Consider the following 19699-nt stretch of genomic DNA (forward strand, 5'->3'; position numbering starts at 1 on the left):
AAATTAAACTCGCTTGTGAGGGGATGTCAAGGTTTTAGACTGCAGATTCTGATCATCCATGGTTGATATCGGCCAATATCAATACAGGTCACATGTATTAACTACATACACTATATATAGGTCACACATTGATGTTGGTCGAGAAGGCCTGTTCTAATTCATCCCAAAGGTGGTCTATCGGGTTCAGGTCAGGACTCTGTGCAAGCCAGTCAAGTTCACCCACACTAGACTCTGTCATCCATGTGTTTATGGACCTTGCTTTGTGTACTGGTGCACAGTCATGTTGGAAGAGGAAGGGGCCCGCTCCAAACTGTTCCCACAAGGTTGGGAGCATGGAACTGTCCAAAATGTTTTGGTATCCTAGAGCAGTGGTCCCCAACCACTCGATTGGTACTGGGCCGCAAAATAATTTTTTATAATTTTTAATTTTTTAATTAAAGTGACATAAAAAACACAAGATACACTTAAAATCAGTGCACCAACCCAAAAAAACTCCCCTTTTCATGACCCAAAAAAAAAAAAAAAAAAAAAAAAAAAAGACCCCCCGCCGGGCCGCAGGACAAATTACCTAGCTTTGACCGGTCCGCAGTTACAAAAAGGTTGGGCACCACAGTCCTATAGCATTCAAAGTTCCTTTCAGTGGACCTAAGGGGCCAAGCTCAACTCCTGAAAAGCAACTCCACACCATAATTCCTCCTCCACCAAATTCCACACTAGCCACAATGCAGTCCGAAATGTACCGTTCTCCTGGCAACCTCTAATCCCGGACTCGTCCATCAGATTGCCAGATGGAAAAGTGATTCTGTCACGTCCAGGAAATCATGTTTTGTTGTGTTTTTTGGACATTCAGTTCTTGCGTTTGCACTTCCTCGCTGTCTTTGTTTCCATAGCAATTCATTAATTTTCACCTGGCCCTCATGTCACGCCCCCTGTCCTCAGACCTTTCACCTGTTTGTAATGATCATAGTTATTATTTAAGCCACAGTTACCTGGTAGTCAGTCTGGCAACTTTAAATCCACATCCTTATTACACAACTCCATTCATGCCCAGCCATGCTATTTCCCTTTTGCTCATGCCAAGTACGTTTGGTTGCTTTTGTTATGTCACAGCTGTTTAGTTTTGTTTTTGTATATAGTCATGCCATTGTTTTGAGTAGTCAAGTTTGTTCTCCCCTATTGTGTGCGCCTTTTGTTTGCTTTTTGTTGTCGTTTGTTTGTGTAGTAATAAATCAAAATGTACTTACATTCACGTCTCGCTCGTGCCAATTATCCTTTGCGTTGGAAAAACTAATTATCTCCAAGTCATAGTCCAAGCCGTGACAGATTCATCACTCCAGAGAAGGCGTCTCCACTGCCTTAGAGTCCAGTGGCGACGTGCTTTACACCACGGCATCAAACACTTTGCATTGGCTTTGGTGATGTATGGCTTAGATCCAGCTGCCCGGCCATGGAAACCCGTTCCATGAAGCTCTCTGCGTACTGTACGTGGGCTAATCGGAAGGTCACGTGAAGTTTGGAGCTCTGTAGCAGCTGACCATGCAGAAAGTCGGTTTTCGTGGCTGAGTTGCAAGCCGACAGTTGGCTTTGGAATATTTAGGAGCGAGGAAATTTCAAGACAGGATTTGTTGCACAGGTGGCACCGTATGACAGTTCCACGCTGAGAGCGGCACATTCTTTCACAATTGTTTGTAGAACCAGTCTCTGTGCCTAAGTGCTTGATTTCATACACCTGTGGCCGGGGCCAAGTGATTAGGACACCTGATTCTCATCAGTGTGGGACCTCACCAACGCGCTCTTATGAGAATGGTAGAAAATTCCTATAAACACTCCGCAGCCTTGTGGACAGCCTTCCCAGAAGAGTTGAAGCTGTGAAAGCAGCAAAATCAAACATGTCAAATCGACATCAGATTAAACACTATGGGCAAAACGACTTGTCCAGGGTGTACGCCACCTTCCGCCTGAATGCAACTGAGATAGGCTCCAGCACCCCCTTGCAACCCCAAAAGGGACAAGCGGTAGAAAATGGGTGGATGGATGGATTTTGCCAGGTGTGAAAACGTGGTTGAAATGTGTATTGCAGATGCTACTGGAAAAGTGTGTTCCATTTTGATGTAGTTACACAGCTCCACCACATGGAGTTTAATATATCCATATATGGTCAAGTTTGTTGCCCTCTAGTGGCAATATGCAGAACTACAATAAGGCAGTTGTAATACACTTTTCCAGCACATGTGGCGTGCAGTGACATCTAGTGGTAAAGTTTCAAATTGCAGCCTTTTTTTAATTTTGCTTATCTTTCACATTATTATTATTATTTTAATGGCAGCAGATTACTCTATTTATAGAACACAGGAGACTTATTTGTACAGCTAATATGGACATTTAAAAGTATTTTAAGGCATAAAATAAATGTATTTGTTATTTTTTTTAATCATTTAAGAATCGTTACAAATAGGACTTGCGATTAATACAAAAATCTGTTTTTTGACACACCTACTATTATCGATCCATAGTCATTTTATGCCAAATAGGCTCCGGCGACCCCCCGCGACCCCGAAAGGGACAAGCAGTAGAAAATGGGTGGATAGATGGAATTTGCCAGGTGTGAAAACGTGGTTGAAATGTTTATTGCAGATGCTACTGGAAAAGTGTTCCATTTTGATGTAGTTACATACCTCCTCCACAAGGGGTTCGGGATATCTTCATTCATGGTAAAGTTTCTGCGAGACGCCCTCTGGTGGCAATATGCAGAACTGCAATAAGGAAGTTGTAATGCACTTTTCCAGCACATGTGGCGTGCAGTGACATCTAGTGGTAAAGTTTCAAATTGCAGCCTTTTTTTTTTAAATTTTGCTTATCTTTCACATTATTATTATTTTAATGGCAGCAGATTACTCTATTTATGGAACACAGGAGACGTATTTGTACAGCTAACATGGACATTTAAAAGTATTTTAAGGCATAAAATAAATGTATTTGTTATTTTTTTTAATCATTTAAGAATCGTTACAAATAGGACTTGCGATTAATACAAAAATCTGTTTTTTGACACACCTACTATTATCGATCCATAGTCATTTTATGCCAAATAGGCTCCGGCGACCCCCCGCGACCCCGAAAGGGACAAGCAGTAGAAAATGGGTGGATGGATGGATGGAATTTGCCAGGTGTGAAAACGTGGTTGAAATGTGTATAGCAGATGCTACTGGAAAAGTGTTCCATTTTGATGTAATTACATAGCGCTACCACAAGGGGTTCAGGATATCTCCATACATGGTAACGGTTCTGTGAGCCGCCCTCTGGTGGCAATATGCAGAACTACAATAAGGCAGTTGTAATACACTTTTCCAGCACATGTGGCGTGCAGCGACATCCAGTGGTGAAATTTCAAACTGCAGCTTTTTTTTTTCTTTCACATTTTTTTTATTTATTTTTTAATTTTGCTTATCTTTCACATTATTATTATTTTAATTACTACAGATTACTCAATGTATTAATAGAACGAAAGAGACTTATTTGTACAGATAATATGGACATTTGAATGTATTTTATGGCATAAAATAAAAAATTAAAACTTTTTTTTTAATTCATTAAGAACTGTTACAAATAGGAATTGCGATTAATACGAAAATCTATGTTTTTTGACCCCCCTAATATTATCAATCCATAGTCATTTTACGGCACATAGGCTCCAGCGGCCCCTCCCCGCGACCCTGAACGGGACAAGCGGTAGAAAATGGATGGATGGATGAATTAAAAATTACACAAGATTAAAAATACCTAATGAAAAGGTAAAGTACAAGTGCAATACATACAGGATTTACTTGGAATGATCTGTAAGATCAAAAATCAATATTTATTTTGGAGAAGCGTTGACGCAACACCGAGTGTTTCCATCCATTTTCTACCGCTTGTCCCTTTTGGGGTCGGCGGAGCCAATCTCAGCTGCATTCGGGCGGTGGGCGGGGTACACCCTGGACATGTCGCCACCTCATCACAGGGCCACCGAGTGTTTCAAAAGTGACAATGGGCGTTTGTGTTCTGTCAAGGCGTGTTGTCTACATACCTCGGAAACGACGACGGTCACAGGTCTGGCAGCAGCCTCGAGTCGGTGTGTCCACCATCATCGAAAGAATTTGCATGACATTCTTAACCAGTATGAAAACTGGCCTTTGGACGACGGCGCCAGGTTGTCTAAAACGCTCGTCCAGTGGATGTGTTTGTACGGATCAATTTCACAGATTTGACTTCTTCTGTCAAGGTACCAAGCCTTTGGAACAAGGTTCAGTTAGTCTCGTGGGTGACATTGTTATCACCAGGAAAGATGAGGTCAACTCCCTAGGTTCCATTCTAGAGGCTAGTCTTTCCTGTGATAAAATGGCAACCAAGGTAATCAAAAAGGTCAACCAATGAATGAGATTTCACTACGGAATCTCCTCTCTGGTCAACAAAAGCACCTTGAAGATTCTAGCAGGAACTCTCGTTCAACCCGCTTGCACCTCCTGGTACCCCAGCACCTCCAAAACCCTCAAATATAGACTCCAAACATCCCAGAACAAGATAGTCCGGTTACTTTTAGACCTCCACACCAGATCACACCTCACTCCAACCCACTTCTCCAAAGTGCGCTGGTTCGGGGTGGAGGACAGAGTGAAACAACTTGCACTGAGCCCGGTCTATAAAATCCGCTACACCTCCTTGATACCGAAGTACATATCAAACTACTTCCATAACGTAAATGAGCGCCATAACCACAACACCAGGGGGAGCTCCACAAACCGCGTTAAACGCAGATTCCGATCTAAGAAAGGTCTTAACTCATTCTCTTTCTATGCCACATCAATATGGAATGAACTCCCAACAGGTGTTAAATAAAAGTGCATCTCTATCCTCCTTTAAAACCGCACTAAAACAAGACCTCCAGGCAACTTTAACCCTAGACTAATTTCCCCTCCCCCTCCACATCCCACCGCCCCAGATTGTAAATAATCAAATGTATGTACTTGTTCTTATGCTATCTGAACTCACTATGTTCTCTGCTGGCTGTACATATCCTACTAAGTAAGAGCTACACTGTTTCAATGTCCATTTCTCTGATGATGCAATTGTTGATGACTGAAGTACTGATATCAACCAAACCTGTTTTCAGTTATTTCTCCTTTTTTTGTTAAGTACATAACTTCACATGTGTTCATTCATAGTTTTGAAACCTTCATTGACAATCTAAAATATAAATAGTCATGAAAATAAAGAAAACACATGTATATATGTGTATATGTATATATACAGATATGTATATATATACATGTATATATACTCAATACAGACACACATACAGTATGTATGTATATATATGTGTATATGTATGCGTATATATATATATATATATATATATATTCCTTGATACCTTCATTGACAATCTAAAATGTAAATAGTCACGAAAAAAAACCAAAACACATGTATATATGTGTATATGTATATATATATAATATATATATATATATGTATATATGTGTATATATATATACAAATATGTATATATATACATGTATATATAATCAATACAGACACACATACAGTATGTATGTATATATATGTGTGTATATATGTGTATATGTATGCGTATATATATATATATATATTCCTTGATACCTTCATTGACAATCTAAAATGTAAATAGTCATGAAAACAAAGAAAACACATGTATATATGTGTATATGTATGTATATATGTGTATATATATATACACAGATATGTATATATATACACGTATATATACTCAATACAGACACACATACAGTATGTATGTATATATATGTGTGTATATATGTGTATATGTATGCGTATATATACAGTATATATATATACAGTATATATATATATATATATATATATATATTCCTTGATACCTTCATTGACAATCTAAAATGTAAATAGTCATGAAAATAAAGAAAATACATGCATATATGTGTATATGTATGTATATATATAGATGTATATAAATATGTATATATATACATGTATATATATATATATGTATATATACACAATACAGACACACATACAGTATGTATGTATATATATGTGTGTATATATGTGTATATGTATGCGTATATATACAGTATATATATATACAGTATATATATATATATTCCTTGATACCTTCATTGACAATCTAAAATGTAAATAGTCATGAAAATAAAGAAAATACATGCATATATGTGTATATGTATGTATATATATATAGATGTATATAAATATGTATATATATACATGTATATATATATATGTATATATACACAATACAGACACACATACAGTATGTATGTATATATATATGTGTGTATATGTGTATACGTATATGTATGTATATATATATATATATATATATATATGTATATATATATATATATATATATATTCCTCGTGCACTAATTGAATAAAAGAGCGCTACACCCGTCACATTATCGATGCAAAAATACATTTTTAAACAATATGATTTACCCGAGCATCTAGGAGAGACCCCGAGAGTAACAAGCGGTAGAAAATGGATTAGAAAGGACAGATAAACAATAATAATAATAATTAAATTTATTTTTTTAAAGTTTTAATTTTTTTTACTTTTTTTACTAAGACGCCGGATTTTGGACGCTGGCGGGCCATATCCTGTCTGCGGGCCGCAGTTTGGGGACCCCCGGTCTACATCAACAATAGGATTTGCCTGAGTGGTTCAATATGACGATTAAAAAAATAAACAAAACACCTTTTTTTTAAAGATTTTTTTTTTTAAATTAAGAATCGTTACAAGTGAAAAATAGCGATTCATTCGAAAAATCTTTTTTTTTTTTGACCCGCTTATAAGTGGTTGAGTTCTTATTCGGCATCTCGGCGCGAGCGAACCCCTTGACTGGAACACCTGGACACTAACACTGCAGGTTGGAACACACTTAAGCACTTTTAAGAGGGAGAATTGAAGTTCACAAAGTAAACCTGCATCCCCATTTGGAATTAAGACCCCAGCAGGCACAAAATATCCATACAAGGTCGATTATACGTACATGTCCTTTAAAACAGCGTTGGAAAATAGTTGTTTTTGCTTGGGAAATGACCAGTAGTTCAAAGGTCGGATCAACGTCACAACAAAAGTTGTCAAAAAGCATGTTGTATTTGTGTTGTGGAATATTGGTTGGGTAATGATCAAAATTCAATGATGACAAAAGAGTAAAAAAAAAAAAAAAAAAATTCAATGGCCACATCGACGTCAGGACCCAACATTGATTAATTGTTCTAAAATGCATGTTGTTTCAGGACCTAATCACGCAAGTTCTCAACGTTGTCTTAATGTCTTGCGGCCGCTGGGAAGTACTGACACTCACACTTGATTTAACAGACTTGTATTGCTTTAATGTTTGTTTTCTCCTCAAGAACAATTGAAGCCGTAATGACAGAATGAAGAATGATGAGCACAATAACAATCCGAGTGTCTTTTTTTTTTTTTTTTTGCACATTCATACAGTTCAGATGTCTTTCCTGACCCTTTCTAAAAAATAAAATAAAACCCTTTCTGGCACAGAAGAACGCTTCCACACAATGAACAAAAAAAATGTCTTTGACAGAAAAAAAAAAATAGAAATAAATAATAAATAAATAAATCATCAGCGTCTGGGAGGTTTGTGGATGAAGTCTTGGTAGAGCTTTTTTTTTTTTTTTTTGCATGTGGAATTCCCGCTGCTTTTAAGTTAAGTGCTACACGTGCACAGCAGGCCTCTGTTCTCTCTCTCTCTCCCCCCACCCCTTTTAGACATGAATTTTGAAATCCAAACACATCAATAATGTCTCAGTGCACACATGTAACAAACTGTGCTGCATGGCTGCTGGGGGGCTCACTTGTGTGGGGTTATTTTTGCATGAAATACGGCAACCAGACTTTTAAAAAAAAAGCAGCTTGTGTGACTTCTTTGGCAAAAACTATAACTGTCATGGGCGCACACTGTTTGTTTTTTTCATATATATAAGATATATATATATATATACACATACAGTGGGGCAAAAAAGTATTTAGTCAGCCACCGATTGTGCAAGTTCTCCCACTTAAAACGATACATGGATGATACAGCAGAGGATTGGGAGGGACCTGGTGAATGACCTGCAGAGAGCTGGCACCAAAGTAACAAAGGTTACCATCAGTAACACACTACGCCGACAGGGAATCAAATCCTGCAGTGCCAGACGTGTCCTCCTGCTTAAGCCAGTGCATGTCCAGGCTTTGATTGATTGATTGATTGATACTTGTATTAGTAGATTGCACAGTACAGTACATATTCCGTACAATTGACCACTAAATGGTAACACCCGAATAAGTTTTTCAACTTGTTTAAGTCGGGGTCCACGTTAATCAATTCATGGCCCGTCTGAAGTTTGCCAGAGAACACATGGATGATACATCAGAAGATTGGGAGAATGTCATGTGGTCAGATGACACCAAAATAGAACTTTTTGGTATAAACTCAACTTGTCGTGTTTGGAGGAAGAAGAATACTGAGTTGCGTCCCAAGAACACCACACCTACTGTGAAGCATGGGGGTGGAAACACCATGTTTTGAGGCTGTTTTTCTGCTAAGGGGACAGGACGATTGATCCGTGTTAAGGAAAGAATAAATGTTTGACCAAACAATGAATGTTTGACCAAATACTTATTTTCCACCATAATTTACAGATACATTCTTTAAAATTCCTACAATGTGAATTCCTGGATTTTTTTTTCACATTCTGTCTCTCACAGTTGAAGTGTACCTATGATGAAAATTACAGACCTCTGTCATCATTTTAAGTGGGAGAACTTGCACAATCGGTGGCTGACTAAATACTTTTTTGCCCACTGTATGTATATATGTATATATATTGCATTTGAACTTGGCCTCTTTTACCAATTTTTTTTTCTTTTTCTTTTTTTTTGGAAAATCTGCAAAGATCTATCTGCTACGATTATTTCTAAAAAGATTCCCCCCTGCCTACAAACGCACTCTTCCTGTCCATGCAAGTCTCGCCAAGATGACAAACAAGATGAGCCGAAACAAACACATGTACAAAGTCGTCGTGTACGCCACGTATTCAAACACGTTTCTCAAAATCCTCGGACTTTGAAATCATTAGCCAAAATAAGTATAGATTTTTTTTTTCTTCTTTTTTTCCCGAACCCATTTCTTTATCTAGACTGTACAATATATGCATAACATGAGTACTCATGAGGGACCAAAGCAACAAAAATAAATACTTTTCGCTAAGTCACCTTTCAAAGTAGTTCATCTATGTACATTTATATCCATCCTCTTATTGTAGATGCTTGAGTGTGTGCAATTTTGCACTTTTTTTTTTTTTTTTTTCCTGCTAAAAGTATTTGAATGCATTTTCTGACAACACAAACAACGAGACGGTCAAACCAAAAAAAAATAAAATAAAAATCCAACATTTCACCATCGTTGGGCTGCTTCAAAAATGTCGTCTACGTCTCGAGGACTCGGAGGGGCGTTTAAAAAACTAAAAAAAAAAAAAAAAGTCTACTTCATGCAGTCTCTGACGAGTCAAACAGCCTCAGTGTCTAAGTGGCGCACAGCATAGAATGTTTTCAGTGAATGCAGCTATGAGGGAGGAACAGCATGCAGAAAGAACAGTGCATAGGTCCAGGTTGGAGTTCCTGGAGGTGCTTTCCAGTGTCATTCAGTGCAAGCTTGACTGGGTGGCGCCCCCCGGTGGTCGGTCTGTCAAAGTCACCCTGCTTGCAGTGAAAGTCGAGTCTTTTCCTTAAGGGACGACCTTGGCGGAGCTTTTTTTTTTGTTTTTTTTTTTGAGCAGGGATCTGGTCTGAGATGTGCAGTTTAGATCAGTCACTGCAGAGCCCTTTCTGACACACACAGAACCAGAAAATCCGCTCCAAAGGGGCTTGACAAGGTGGAAGGTCGGAGAAACCAAGCTTAAAGATCAAGCTAACATGCATAACGTCTTCAGCCATCCAGGCCAACTATTTTTTGTTTCTTTTCCTGAAGACAAGAAACGTCGCTTCTTTGTGTGTCCCATCTTTTTTTTTTTTTAAAGGAGAAAAGGATACGAACGGCTTCGTTGCTACGCCATTCTTGCGCTCGTCAATTTTCTGGCTACCTTTGGTAAAACGATCAAGAAAAAACAACAACCCTGAAACGTCGCGCACGTCCTCGCGTGAACTTACCGCTCTCATTTTCGCCACTCAATCCGACCGCCGCCGCCGCCGCCGCCATCGTCTTTAACCAACGTTCGCAGCCCCCTTTCGCCAGTTCTCGACTGCTCCCTCCGAAAGACGTGTGGGACACGTCAATCAAATCAGTAAGGTAAAAAAATATATAAAATAAAAATGAAACGGACATGGTCGTATATCCCAGAGCGGATGTACACCACAATGATTTGAAATAGCCGCCATCCAGCGGCAGTTCACCGCCGCGTCATTTTGGAGATGAAGCCGACGATGGCCGAGGCGGGCTGGTCCACGTCCAGCTCTGCAAACAGGTGACTGACGTTGTCGGTTGTGCTTCCTTGTTTCCTCGCCACAAAGCCAAAAAGCCTGACGAAACAAAAACAAATGTATTTAAATCCATCCATTTTCTTCCATGTAGCTAAGGTCAGAACGCGGGGGCAGCAGCCTAAGCAGGGAAGCCCAGACTTCCCTCCCCCCAGCCGCTTCATCCAGCTCTTCCCAGGGGATCCCAAGTTGGGAAGACATAGTCCTGGGTTTTCCCCGTGGCTTCCTACCGGTCGGACATGCCCGAAACACCTCCCTAGGGAGGCGTTGGGTGCCATCCTGACCATATGCCCGAACCACCTCATCCGGCTCATCTCCATGTACCCGTCATCTTGTCCTTTCGGTCATAACCCAAAGCTCATGACCATAGGTGAGGATGGGAACGTAGATCGACCGGTAAATTTAGAGCTTTGCCTTCCGGCTCAGCTCCTTCTTCACCACAATGGATCGATGCAGCATCCGCATTACTGAAGACGCCGCACAGATCTGCCTGTCGATCTCACAATCCACTGATGAACAAGACTCCGAGGTACTTGAACTCCTCCCCAACCCGGGAGATGGCACTCCACCCTTTTCCGGGCGAGAACCATGGAATTGGTGTATTTTTAGCACAATATTTGACAGGAAGGAAAAAAAAAATAGAAAGTATTTACCTGACTGAACCACCGCCCTCTTTGCCCCACCTGCACAAAACAAGTACAATTACTAGTTTGTCCATGGGAGATGCATTTTTTTTGTTCCCAATGTATTTAACATCCACAAATAATGTTACGCTATTGAATGGAGACAAGTCAAACACTAGCACCAGGCGGAAAAAGGCCGGCGTGTCCCTTTAGACCAAACCTAGGCAAAATACGGCCCGCGGCCCACATGCGGCCCATCAAGACTTTCAATCTGGCCCGCCGGACGTTCTACATCATGGGTACCAAACTCTGGCCCGTGGGCCAAATTTGGCCCGCCGTTTAATTTCATTTGGCCCTTGAGGCAATATCAAATTAACATTAGAGCTGGCCCGCCGGTAACACCACATTCACCGCTAATACTCGTACTTGCCAACCCTCCCGATTTTCCCGGTAGACTCCCGCAGTTTAGTGCCCTTACCGAAAATCTCCCTGGGCAACCATTCTCCCGATTTCCCCCCAGACAACAATATTGGGAGCGTGCCTTAAAGGTCCCCAACCTTTTTGTATCTGCGGACCGGTCAACGCTTAATAATTTTTATTTTTATTTCATGAAAAAGGGACGTTTTGGTCATGAAAAAGGGAGGTTTTTGTGGTTGGTTCACTAATTGTAAGTGTATATTGTGTTTTTTATGTTGATTTAATAAAAATAAAAAAATAAAATATTTTTTTCTTTTTTTTTCGATTTCCTAGTCACTGCCGTTGTGTCCTTGGGCAAGACACTTTACCCACCTGCTCCCAGTGCCACCCACACTGGTTTAAATGTAACTTAGATATTGGGTTTCACTATGTAAAAACGCTTTGAGTCACTAGAGAAAAGCGCTATATAAATATAATTCACTATAAATATAATTCACTTTTCTCCTCCAAAGTTATTGCTGGGTATTATTGCTGCTCTATTTTTGTTTCATCTGACCACAGAACTTTCCTCCAGATGGCCTTATCTCTGTCCATGTGATGTTTTTTTTCATATTTTCAGTATTTTCTTTACAAGTGTATGTAAACTTTTCTTCACGACTGTATGTAATACCATCATGATAAACCTGTATTTTCACAGTTTATTTGATTTATTTTGGTGATAAATCAATTCAAGCAACCATTTGGGAGCCGAAATCCTTTTTTTTTTTTTAGTAGAGCTGGAATTCCCATCACTTTTAGCAACATTAAAATAAAAAATGGGATAAAATGACAAAACGAGTTGTAGTGCAGTCATGTTCAGTCATACCTTCTGTCTTGGGGATCCGTTTCACAGTAGGTTATGGTGCTTAGCGGATAATGTCGCCGGAAGAAGATCCTGCACGAATCACGGTGGTTATTAAAAACGCAAAAAAATGTACGTCCTAATTTTATTCAGAACGACTTTATGAACTCACTTCCTGTGACTGTCTGTCAGTGTGATCCCCTGCGGGGAAACTTTGCAGTGGACGACGGTGGCGGCGGGCAGAGGATTGGTCGCCAGTGTCTGACTGATGGCCTTGCCGATGGCCTGAGGGCCTGTTAGGGACTCCATGTCCACAGAGTTAATATAGAGCACGTTGCATGCTGGAAGCCAAAAAGGAAAAGCACAGTCAGTCAGTAAATGCCTGAAAACGGTCCATATTCCGGCAAGATCTGCTATTTACCGTAAGACTCCTCCGGAACCTTGGGAGCTGCAAAGTAAAGAGGCGCACATTGTGAGCAATTCTGACCCAATTCTGCACGGGCACCTGAGTTACCTGTTCCTTGCTTCAGAAGCTCCACAACCGGGTCGGTGGGCGTGGCCAGCTCCAGCGCCTCCTCGTTTGGGTCTGAGCCAAGCAAACGCAGGTCAAGCATCTCATGCTTACTCAGCAATTGTGCCTTGGCTGCCCGCTGGTTTACCTTTGGTGGGGATCATCAGCTTGCAGGGCAGTGCCAGCGGCGTCATGGAGTGTTGGTACACCAACGCCGAGAGACAGCCTGAAGTGGAATAGTGAGCGAGTCAGAATGATGAAACCCTCAGAACCAGTGCAGCACACTCACCGAAGTAGGGCTCATTGGGGCATCCCTTCAGACGAACACCTTTGGGGCTGGTCTCGATCAGAAAGTGTCTCACGAGCTCGTTGGTCAGCTCTCCAACTAAATGTAACACTAGAGTAATCACAGCACTGCGGCCTATGTTTTGTTTTTCGAACACAGCGGTACCTCAACTTACGAGCACATGGCGTTCATTAACCCAACTCGTAGCTCGGAAGACTCAAGGCGGCACCTCCCAAAACACAACCCACTTATAAAATGCCTTTTTAGAAGAAATTTGAATTTTAAGTACAAACCCCGTTTCCATGAGTTGGGAAATTGTGTTAGATGTAAATATAAAAGGAATGCAATGATTTGCAAATCCTTTTCAACCCATATTCAGTTGAATGCACTACAAAGACAAGATATTTGATGTTCAAACTCATAAACTTTATTTTTTTTTTGCAAATAATAATTAACTCAGAATTTCATGGCTGCAACACGTGCCAAAGTAGTTGGGAAAGGGCATGTTCACCATTGTGTTACATCACCTTTTCTTTTAAAAACACTCAATAAACGTTTGGGAACTGAGGACAGTAAGTGTTGAAGCTTTGAAAGTGGAATTCTTTCCCATTCTTGTTTTAGGTAGCGCTTCAGTCGTTCAACAGTCCGGGGTCCCCGCTGTCGTATTTCACGCTTCATAATGCTCCAAGCATTTTCGATGGGAGACAGGTCTGGACTGCAGGCGGGCCAGGAAAGTACCCGCCACGCTGTTATAACACATGCTGAAAATGTGGCTTTGCATTGTCCATCCATCCATCCATTTTCTACCGCTTATTCCCTTTCGGGGTCGCGGGGGGCGCTGGCGCCTATCTCAGCTACAATCGGGCGGAAGGCGGGGTACACCCTGGACAAGTCGCCACCTCATCGCAGGGCCAACACAGATAGACAGACAACATTCACACTCACATTCACACACTAGGGCCAATTTAGTGTTGCCAATCAACCTATCCCCAGGTGCATGTTTTTGGAAGTGGGAGGAAGCCGGAGTACCCGGAGGGAACCCACGCACTCACGGGGAGAACATGCAAACTCCACACAGAAAGATCCCTAGCCTGGATTTGAACCCAGGACTGCAGGACCTTCGTATTGTGAGGCAGACGCACTAACCCCTCTGCCACCGTGAAGCCATCTTGACACTATCTTGAAACAAAATCGTCCATGAAAAAGACGGCGCTTAGATGGCAGCATATGTTGTTCCAAAACCTGTATGTACCTTTCAGCATTAATGGTGCCTTCACAGATGTGTAAGTTACCCATGCCTTGGGCACTAATGCACTCCATACCATCACAGATGCTGGCTTTTGAACTTTGCGTCGATAACAGTCTGGATGGTTCGCTTCCCCTTTGGTCCGGATGACACAATGTCGAATATTTCCAAAAACAATTTGAAATGTGGACTTGTCAAACCACAGAACACTTTTCCACTTTGCATCAGTCCATCTTAGATGATCTCGGGCCCAGAGAAGCCGGCGGTGTTTCTGGATGTTGTTGATAAATGGCTTTTGCTTTGCATATTAGAGCTTTAACTTGCACTTACAGATGTAGCGACAAACTATATTTAGTGACAGTGGTTTTCTGAAGTGTTCCCGAGCCCATGTGGTGATATCCTTTAGAGATTGATGTCGATTTTTGATACAGTGCCGTCTGAAGGATCGAAGGTCACGGTCATTCAATGTTGGTTTCCGGCCACGCCGCTTACGTGGAGTGATTTCTCCAGATTCTTTGAACCTTTTGATGCTACTATGGACCGTAGATGTTGAAATCCCTAAATTTCTTGCAATTGGACTTTGAGAAACGTTGTTCTTAAACTGTTTGACTATTTGCTCACACAGTTGTGGACAAAGGGGTGTACATCGCCCCATCCTTTCTTGTGAAAGACTGAGCAATTTTTGGAAAGCTGTTTTTATACCCAATCATGGCATCCACTTGTGCACCTGTGGGATGTTTCAAATAAGTGTTTGATGAGCATTCCTCAACTTTATCAGTATTTATTGCCACCTTTCCCATCTTCTTTGTCACGTGTTGCTGGCATCAAATTCTAAAGTTAATGATTATTTGAAAAAAAAAAACAATGTTTATCAGTTTGAACATCCCTACTTGTAACGAAAGCACAACAAAATGCTGAGAAACAGCTCATATCTCAAATCACTCGTAAGGCAAAGAACTCCTAAGTTGAGGTACCACCGTGGATCATCATACCTTTTTTGCTTTGTGGCACCGTCGGTGGTGGGCAGGCCACCTTCAACGCGAGACCGTACGCCCCGCGGAAGGAGTGGCTGTCCCTGATGACGAATGCGCCGGGTTCCCTGTCCTTAAGCACATTGATGGCTACAAAAAAAAAACAGGAAAAAAGTCGAGAGTCAATGTGGAAACTCAACACTCAGAACCGTCAGAATCACCTTGCTCCCGGGAAATCTCGGGCTTGTACCAGAACTTGGACGTGTCCTGGACAAACTTGACGTTCATCTTGATGTCTGGGTAATCGTCTGTTGATGACAAGAGAAATTATTCCCCAAATAATTACAAAAAACTTGCTTCTCACCATAAATGGACTTAGAGGTCTCGGTCAGGTTTGACCCACTACCGTCCAGAACCAGGTTCTTGTTTTCCGTCCTCTCTACCCCTGTGATGCTGGCATTCTTCTTGTCGGGCAGCTGGGCGGAGACGGGAAAGGCGGGTGTGGAAGGCGGCTGTGCCTGACGAGACGTGGCCCCCAGCTCATCGGGGGTACTGTGGCCGCTCGCCATGGCACGCCGCCCCATCAGGGGGCTGGAAGGTGGCACGCCGGCGCCTGCTGTTTTGGGGTTTCTGCCAATCAAGGGGCTGGAGGGGATGCTGCCTGCCGGAGGGGTGTGTCTGAGCGACGACGGGCTGGCTTGGCCGAGGCGTCTTTGTAGGGCGGGGCTTGGGGGCGTGTTGGTGGCTACTGTGCGGTGGAGGGTATTGGGGCTACCGGGGACGGTGTGGACACCCATGATGTTGACCTGGGAGCCATCAGGGGAGGCAGGTCTTTGAGGGTAGAACGGTGCCGAGCTGTGAGGGCCGTGGTCTGAAGAAGCATACCTCCGTCTTTGGACAGAGATGTGAGATTATTCTTCGGAAGACGTGAGCTTTGATCGTCACTTGCAGAGCTCCTTACCCGTCGGGGCTGCTGGAGGTGAGAGGAGCGCTGAACTGCTGTGCTCTGAATTCCACAAAACCGCGATTATCTGCGTGAGGACAAAAAGTGCAAGATCAGCTCGGTTTTAAAGAGTTGCATGGATTAAAAACACACAAAGAGATACAGTATAATGCCTAAAGTGTTTGGCCACCCATTCAAATGATCAGAATCAGGTGTCCTGATCACTTGGCCCGGGTACAGGTGTATAAAATCGAGCACTTAGGCATGGAGACTGTTTCTACAAACATTTGTGAAAGAATGGAGTTTAGTGATTTCCAGCTTGGAACTGTCATGGGAGGCCACCTGTGCAACAAAACCCAGTCGTGAAATTTCCTCGCTCCTACATATTCCAAAAATCAACTGTGGGCTTTATTATACGAAAATGGAAGAGTTTGGGAACAACAGCAACTCAGCCACCAAGTGGTAATAATAATAATAATAATAATAATAATAATAATAATAATAATAATAATGGATTAGATTTATATCGCGCTTTTCTATTGTTATATACTCAAAGCACTCACAGAGAAGTGGGAACCCATCATTCATTCACACCTGGTGGTGGTAAGCTACATTTGTAGCCACAGCTGCCCTGGGGTGGACTGACGGAAGCGTGGCTGCAAGTTTGCGCCTACGGCCCCTCCGACCACCACCAATCATTCATTCATCATACATTCACCGGTGTGAGCGGCACCGGGGGCAAGGGTGAAGTGTCCTGCTCAAGGACACAACGGCAGCGATTTGGATGTCAATAGGTGGGAAGCGAACCTGCAACCCTCAGGTTTCTGGCACAGCCGCTCTACCCACTAAGCCATGGTATGCCACATAAACTGACAAAGAGGGGTCAGCGGATGCTGAAGCACAGATTGTAAAGACTTTCTGCACAGTCAGTTGCTACAGAGCTCCAAACTTCATGTGACCTTCCAATTAGCCCACATACAGTACGCAGAGAGCTTTCAGGGCCGAGCAGCTGTATCCAAGCCATACATCACCAAGTCCTATGCAAAGTGTCAGATGCAGTGGTGTAAAGCACACCGCCACTGGACTCTGGAGCAGTGGAGACGCGTTTTCTGGAGTGATGATTCACGCTTTTGCATCTGGAAATCTGATGGACGAGTCTGGTTTTGGAGGTTGCCAGGAAAAAGGCACATTTCGGACCGTATTTGTCAAACTTGGACTTGGATTGTTTCTTCGTCGCAGAAGGAATTTGGGATGAGCCAGGCGTGAATGTGAGTACATTTTTAATTATTACTACACAAACAAACTACAACGAGGTAAACAAAAGGCGCGCACAATGGCGGAGGACAGATACTTGGCTACAAAAAACAAATGACTAGCACAAAGGCTGCTAAATATAAATACGAACAAAAATACTTGCGCTGTGGCATGAACAACAAACTTACGTGGCGTGGACAAAACAAAACAGCATAACGTGGCATGAAGCAAATAGGAAAAAATATACTTTGACGAAATTAAAGCATGTTTTCTTGTAAGGATACAAGCGGTTAGACGGGGTATTGCAGAGGCTGATTTGAGGAGAGGCCAGCTCGCAGAGGACAAGAGAGATAGGAGGAAACGTAGTGCAAATACCATCGTAGAGCAGGAATGGGCCAAAGTTTCTACACGTTTGCACAAAGTGCAACAGGGACTGTCATTCAAGAATTGGCTTGTACAGCCATGCTCGGTGTTGCCAACAAACATCTTCTTCCGCTTAGCCAAGGTCGGGTCGCGGGGACAGCAGCCTAAGCAGGGAAGCCCAGACTTTCCTCTCCCCAGCCACTTCGTCCAGCTCTTCCCAGGGGATCCAAAGGCATTCCCAGGCCAGCCGGGAGACATAGTCTTCCCAACGTGTCCTGGGTCTTCCCCGTGGCCTCCTACCAACCGGTAGGAGGCTCTGGCTCCTTTCGATGGGGAGGAGCGGCGGCTTTACTTTGAGTTCCTTCCGGATGGCAGAGCTTCTCACCCAATCTCTAAGGTGAGAACCCCGCCACCCGGCGGAGGAAACTAATTTCGGCCGCTTGTACCCGTGATCTTGTCCTTTAGGTCCTAACCCAAAGCTCATGACCATAGTTGAGGATGGGAACGTAGATCGACCGGTAAATTGAGAGCTTTGCCTTCCGGCTCGGCTCCATCTTCATCACAACCGATCGATACAGCGTCTGCATTACTGAAGACGCTGCAAGGATCTGCCTGTCGATCTCACGATCCACTCTTCCTTCACCTGTGAACAAGACTCCGAGGTACTTGAACTCCTCCACTTGGGGCAAGATCTCTTCCCCAACCCGGAGATGGCACCCTACCCTTTTCCGGGCAAGAACCATGGACTCGGACTTGGAGGTGCTGATTCTCATCCCGGTCGCTTCACACTTGGCTGCGAACCGATCCAGTGAGAGCTGAAGATCCTGGCCGGATGAAGCCATCAGCACCACATCATCTGCAAAAAGCAGAGACCTAATCTTGCAGCCACCAAACCGGATCCTCTCAACGCCTTGACTGCGCCTAGAAATTCTGTCCGTAAAAGTTACGAACAGAATCGGTGACAAAGGACAGCCTTGGCGGAGTCCAACCCTCACCCGGCAATGCGGACCAAGCTCTGACACTAAAAAAGTGCATTGTATGATTACAACACTCATTATAACTGAAAACATATTACGGAAAATTGACTAAAATAGGATGACAAAACTATTTAAATGAATACAAAATAAACTATTAATAATAATTTGAGGAACCATTACAAAATAAAAAAATAAAATCGAAATAAGTGTCTGACCCCAGAGAGTATGTCTAGAACTACTTATAGACCTATTATTTTGGTTTATAAAAACTAATGTCAAAACGACAGCAATTGAATGCATCCGTGCACACGTCCTTGGCAGCAAACATGGCGCCTGTTGTTTAGTTGGCCACGCTCTCTTAAAACACGACTCTGAGAACGACAGCACGAATGCACTTTTCAATGTTGACGAAGGTGGAACTGACCGGATGCGACCTTTTGATGAGGACTCACACCTGATGCTGACGTCCGACCAGGTAGGGAGCGAGCTGCAGACAAACAGGGACTATGTTTACATTGCAGGCTCAAAGGGCTCAAATCATCCATCCATCCATTTTCTACTGCTTATTCCCTTTAGGGTCGTGGGGGGCGCTGGTGCCTATCTCAGCTACAATCGGGCGGAAGGCGGCATACACCCTGGACAAGTCGCCCCCTCAACGCAGGGCCAACACAGATAGACAGATAACATTCACACACTCGGGCCAATTTAGTGTTGCCAA

The 19699-nt window shown here is 42.6% G+C and overlaps 1 protein-coding gene across 7 annotated transcripts in view; it reads right to left on the bottom strand.

Annotated features, from left to right (window-relative positions):
• Window positions 1-7382: 7382 nt before the first annotated feature.
• The window catches only part of tns1a (tensin 1a), a 243707-nt gene continuing 231390 nt past the window's right edge, over window positions 7383-19699 (bottom strand). For 6 of the 7 annotated variants that reach the window (XM_061889475.1, XM_061889472.1, XM_061889473.1 and 3 more), the window contains 13 exons: window positions 19406-19468; window positions 16406-16475; window positions 15809-16335; window positions 15666-15752; window positions 15466-15594; window positions 13231-13326; window positions 13090-13167; window positions 12945-13016; window positions 12852-12878; window positions 12603-12771; window positions 12455-12523; window positions 11203-11232; window positions 7383-10591 (listed from right to left, as the gene is read on the bottom strand). In XM_061889475.1, coding sequence (XP_061745459.1) covers window positions 10462-10591; window positions 11203-11232; window positions 12455-12523; window positions 12603-12771; window positions 12852-12878; window positions 12945-13016; window positions 13090-13167; window positions 13231-13326; window positions 15466-15594; window positions 15666-15752; window positions 15809-16335; window positions 16406-16475; window positions 19406-19468 — 1547 coding nt within the window. In that variant the 3' untranslated portion in view covers window positions 7383-10461. The remainder of the gene's footprint in view (window positions 10592-11202; window positions 11233-12454; window positions 12524-12602; window positions 12772-12851; window positions 12879-12944; window positions 13017-13089; window positions 13168-13230; window positions 13327-15465; window positions 15595-15665; window positions 15753-15808; window positions 16336-16405; window positions 16476-19405; window positions 19469-19699) is intronic. The other variant, XM_061889474.1, reaches the window with a different exon arrangement.

The sequence above is a fragment of the Nerophis ophidion genome, linkage group LG27, assembly GCF_033978795.1.
Source record: "Nerophis ophidion isolate RoL-2023_Sa linkage group LG27, RoL_Noph_v1.0, whole genome shotgun sequence".
NCBI classification, from domain to species: Eukaryota; Metazoa; Chordata; class Actinopteri; order Syngnathiformes; family Syngnathidae; genus Nerophis; species Nerophis ophidion.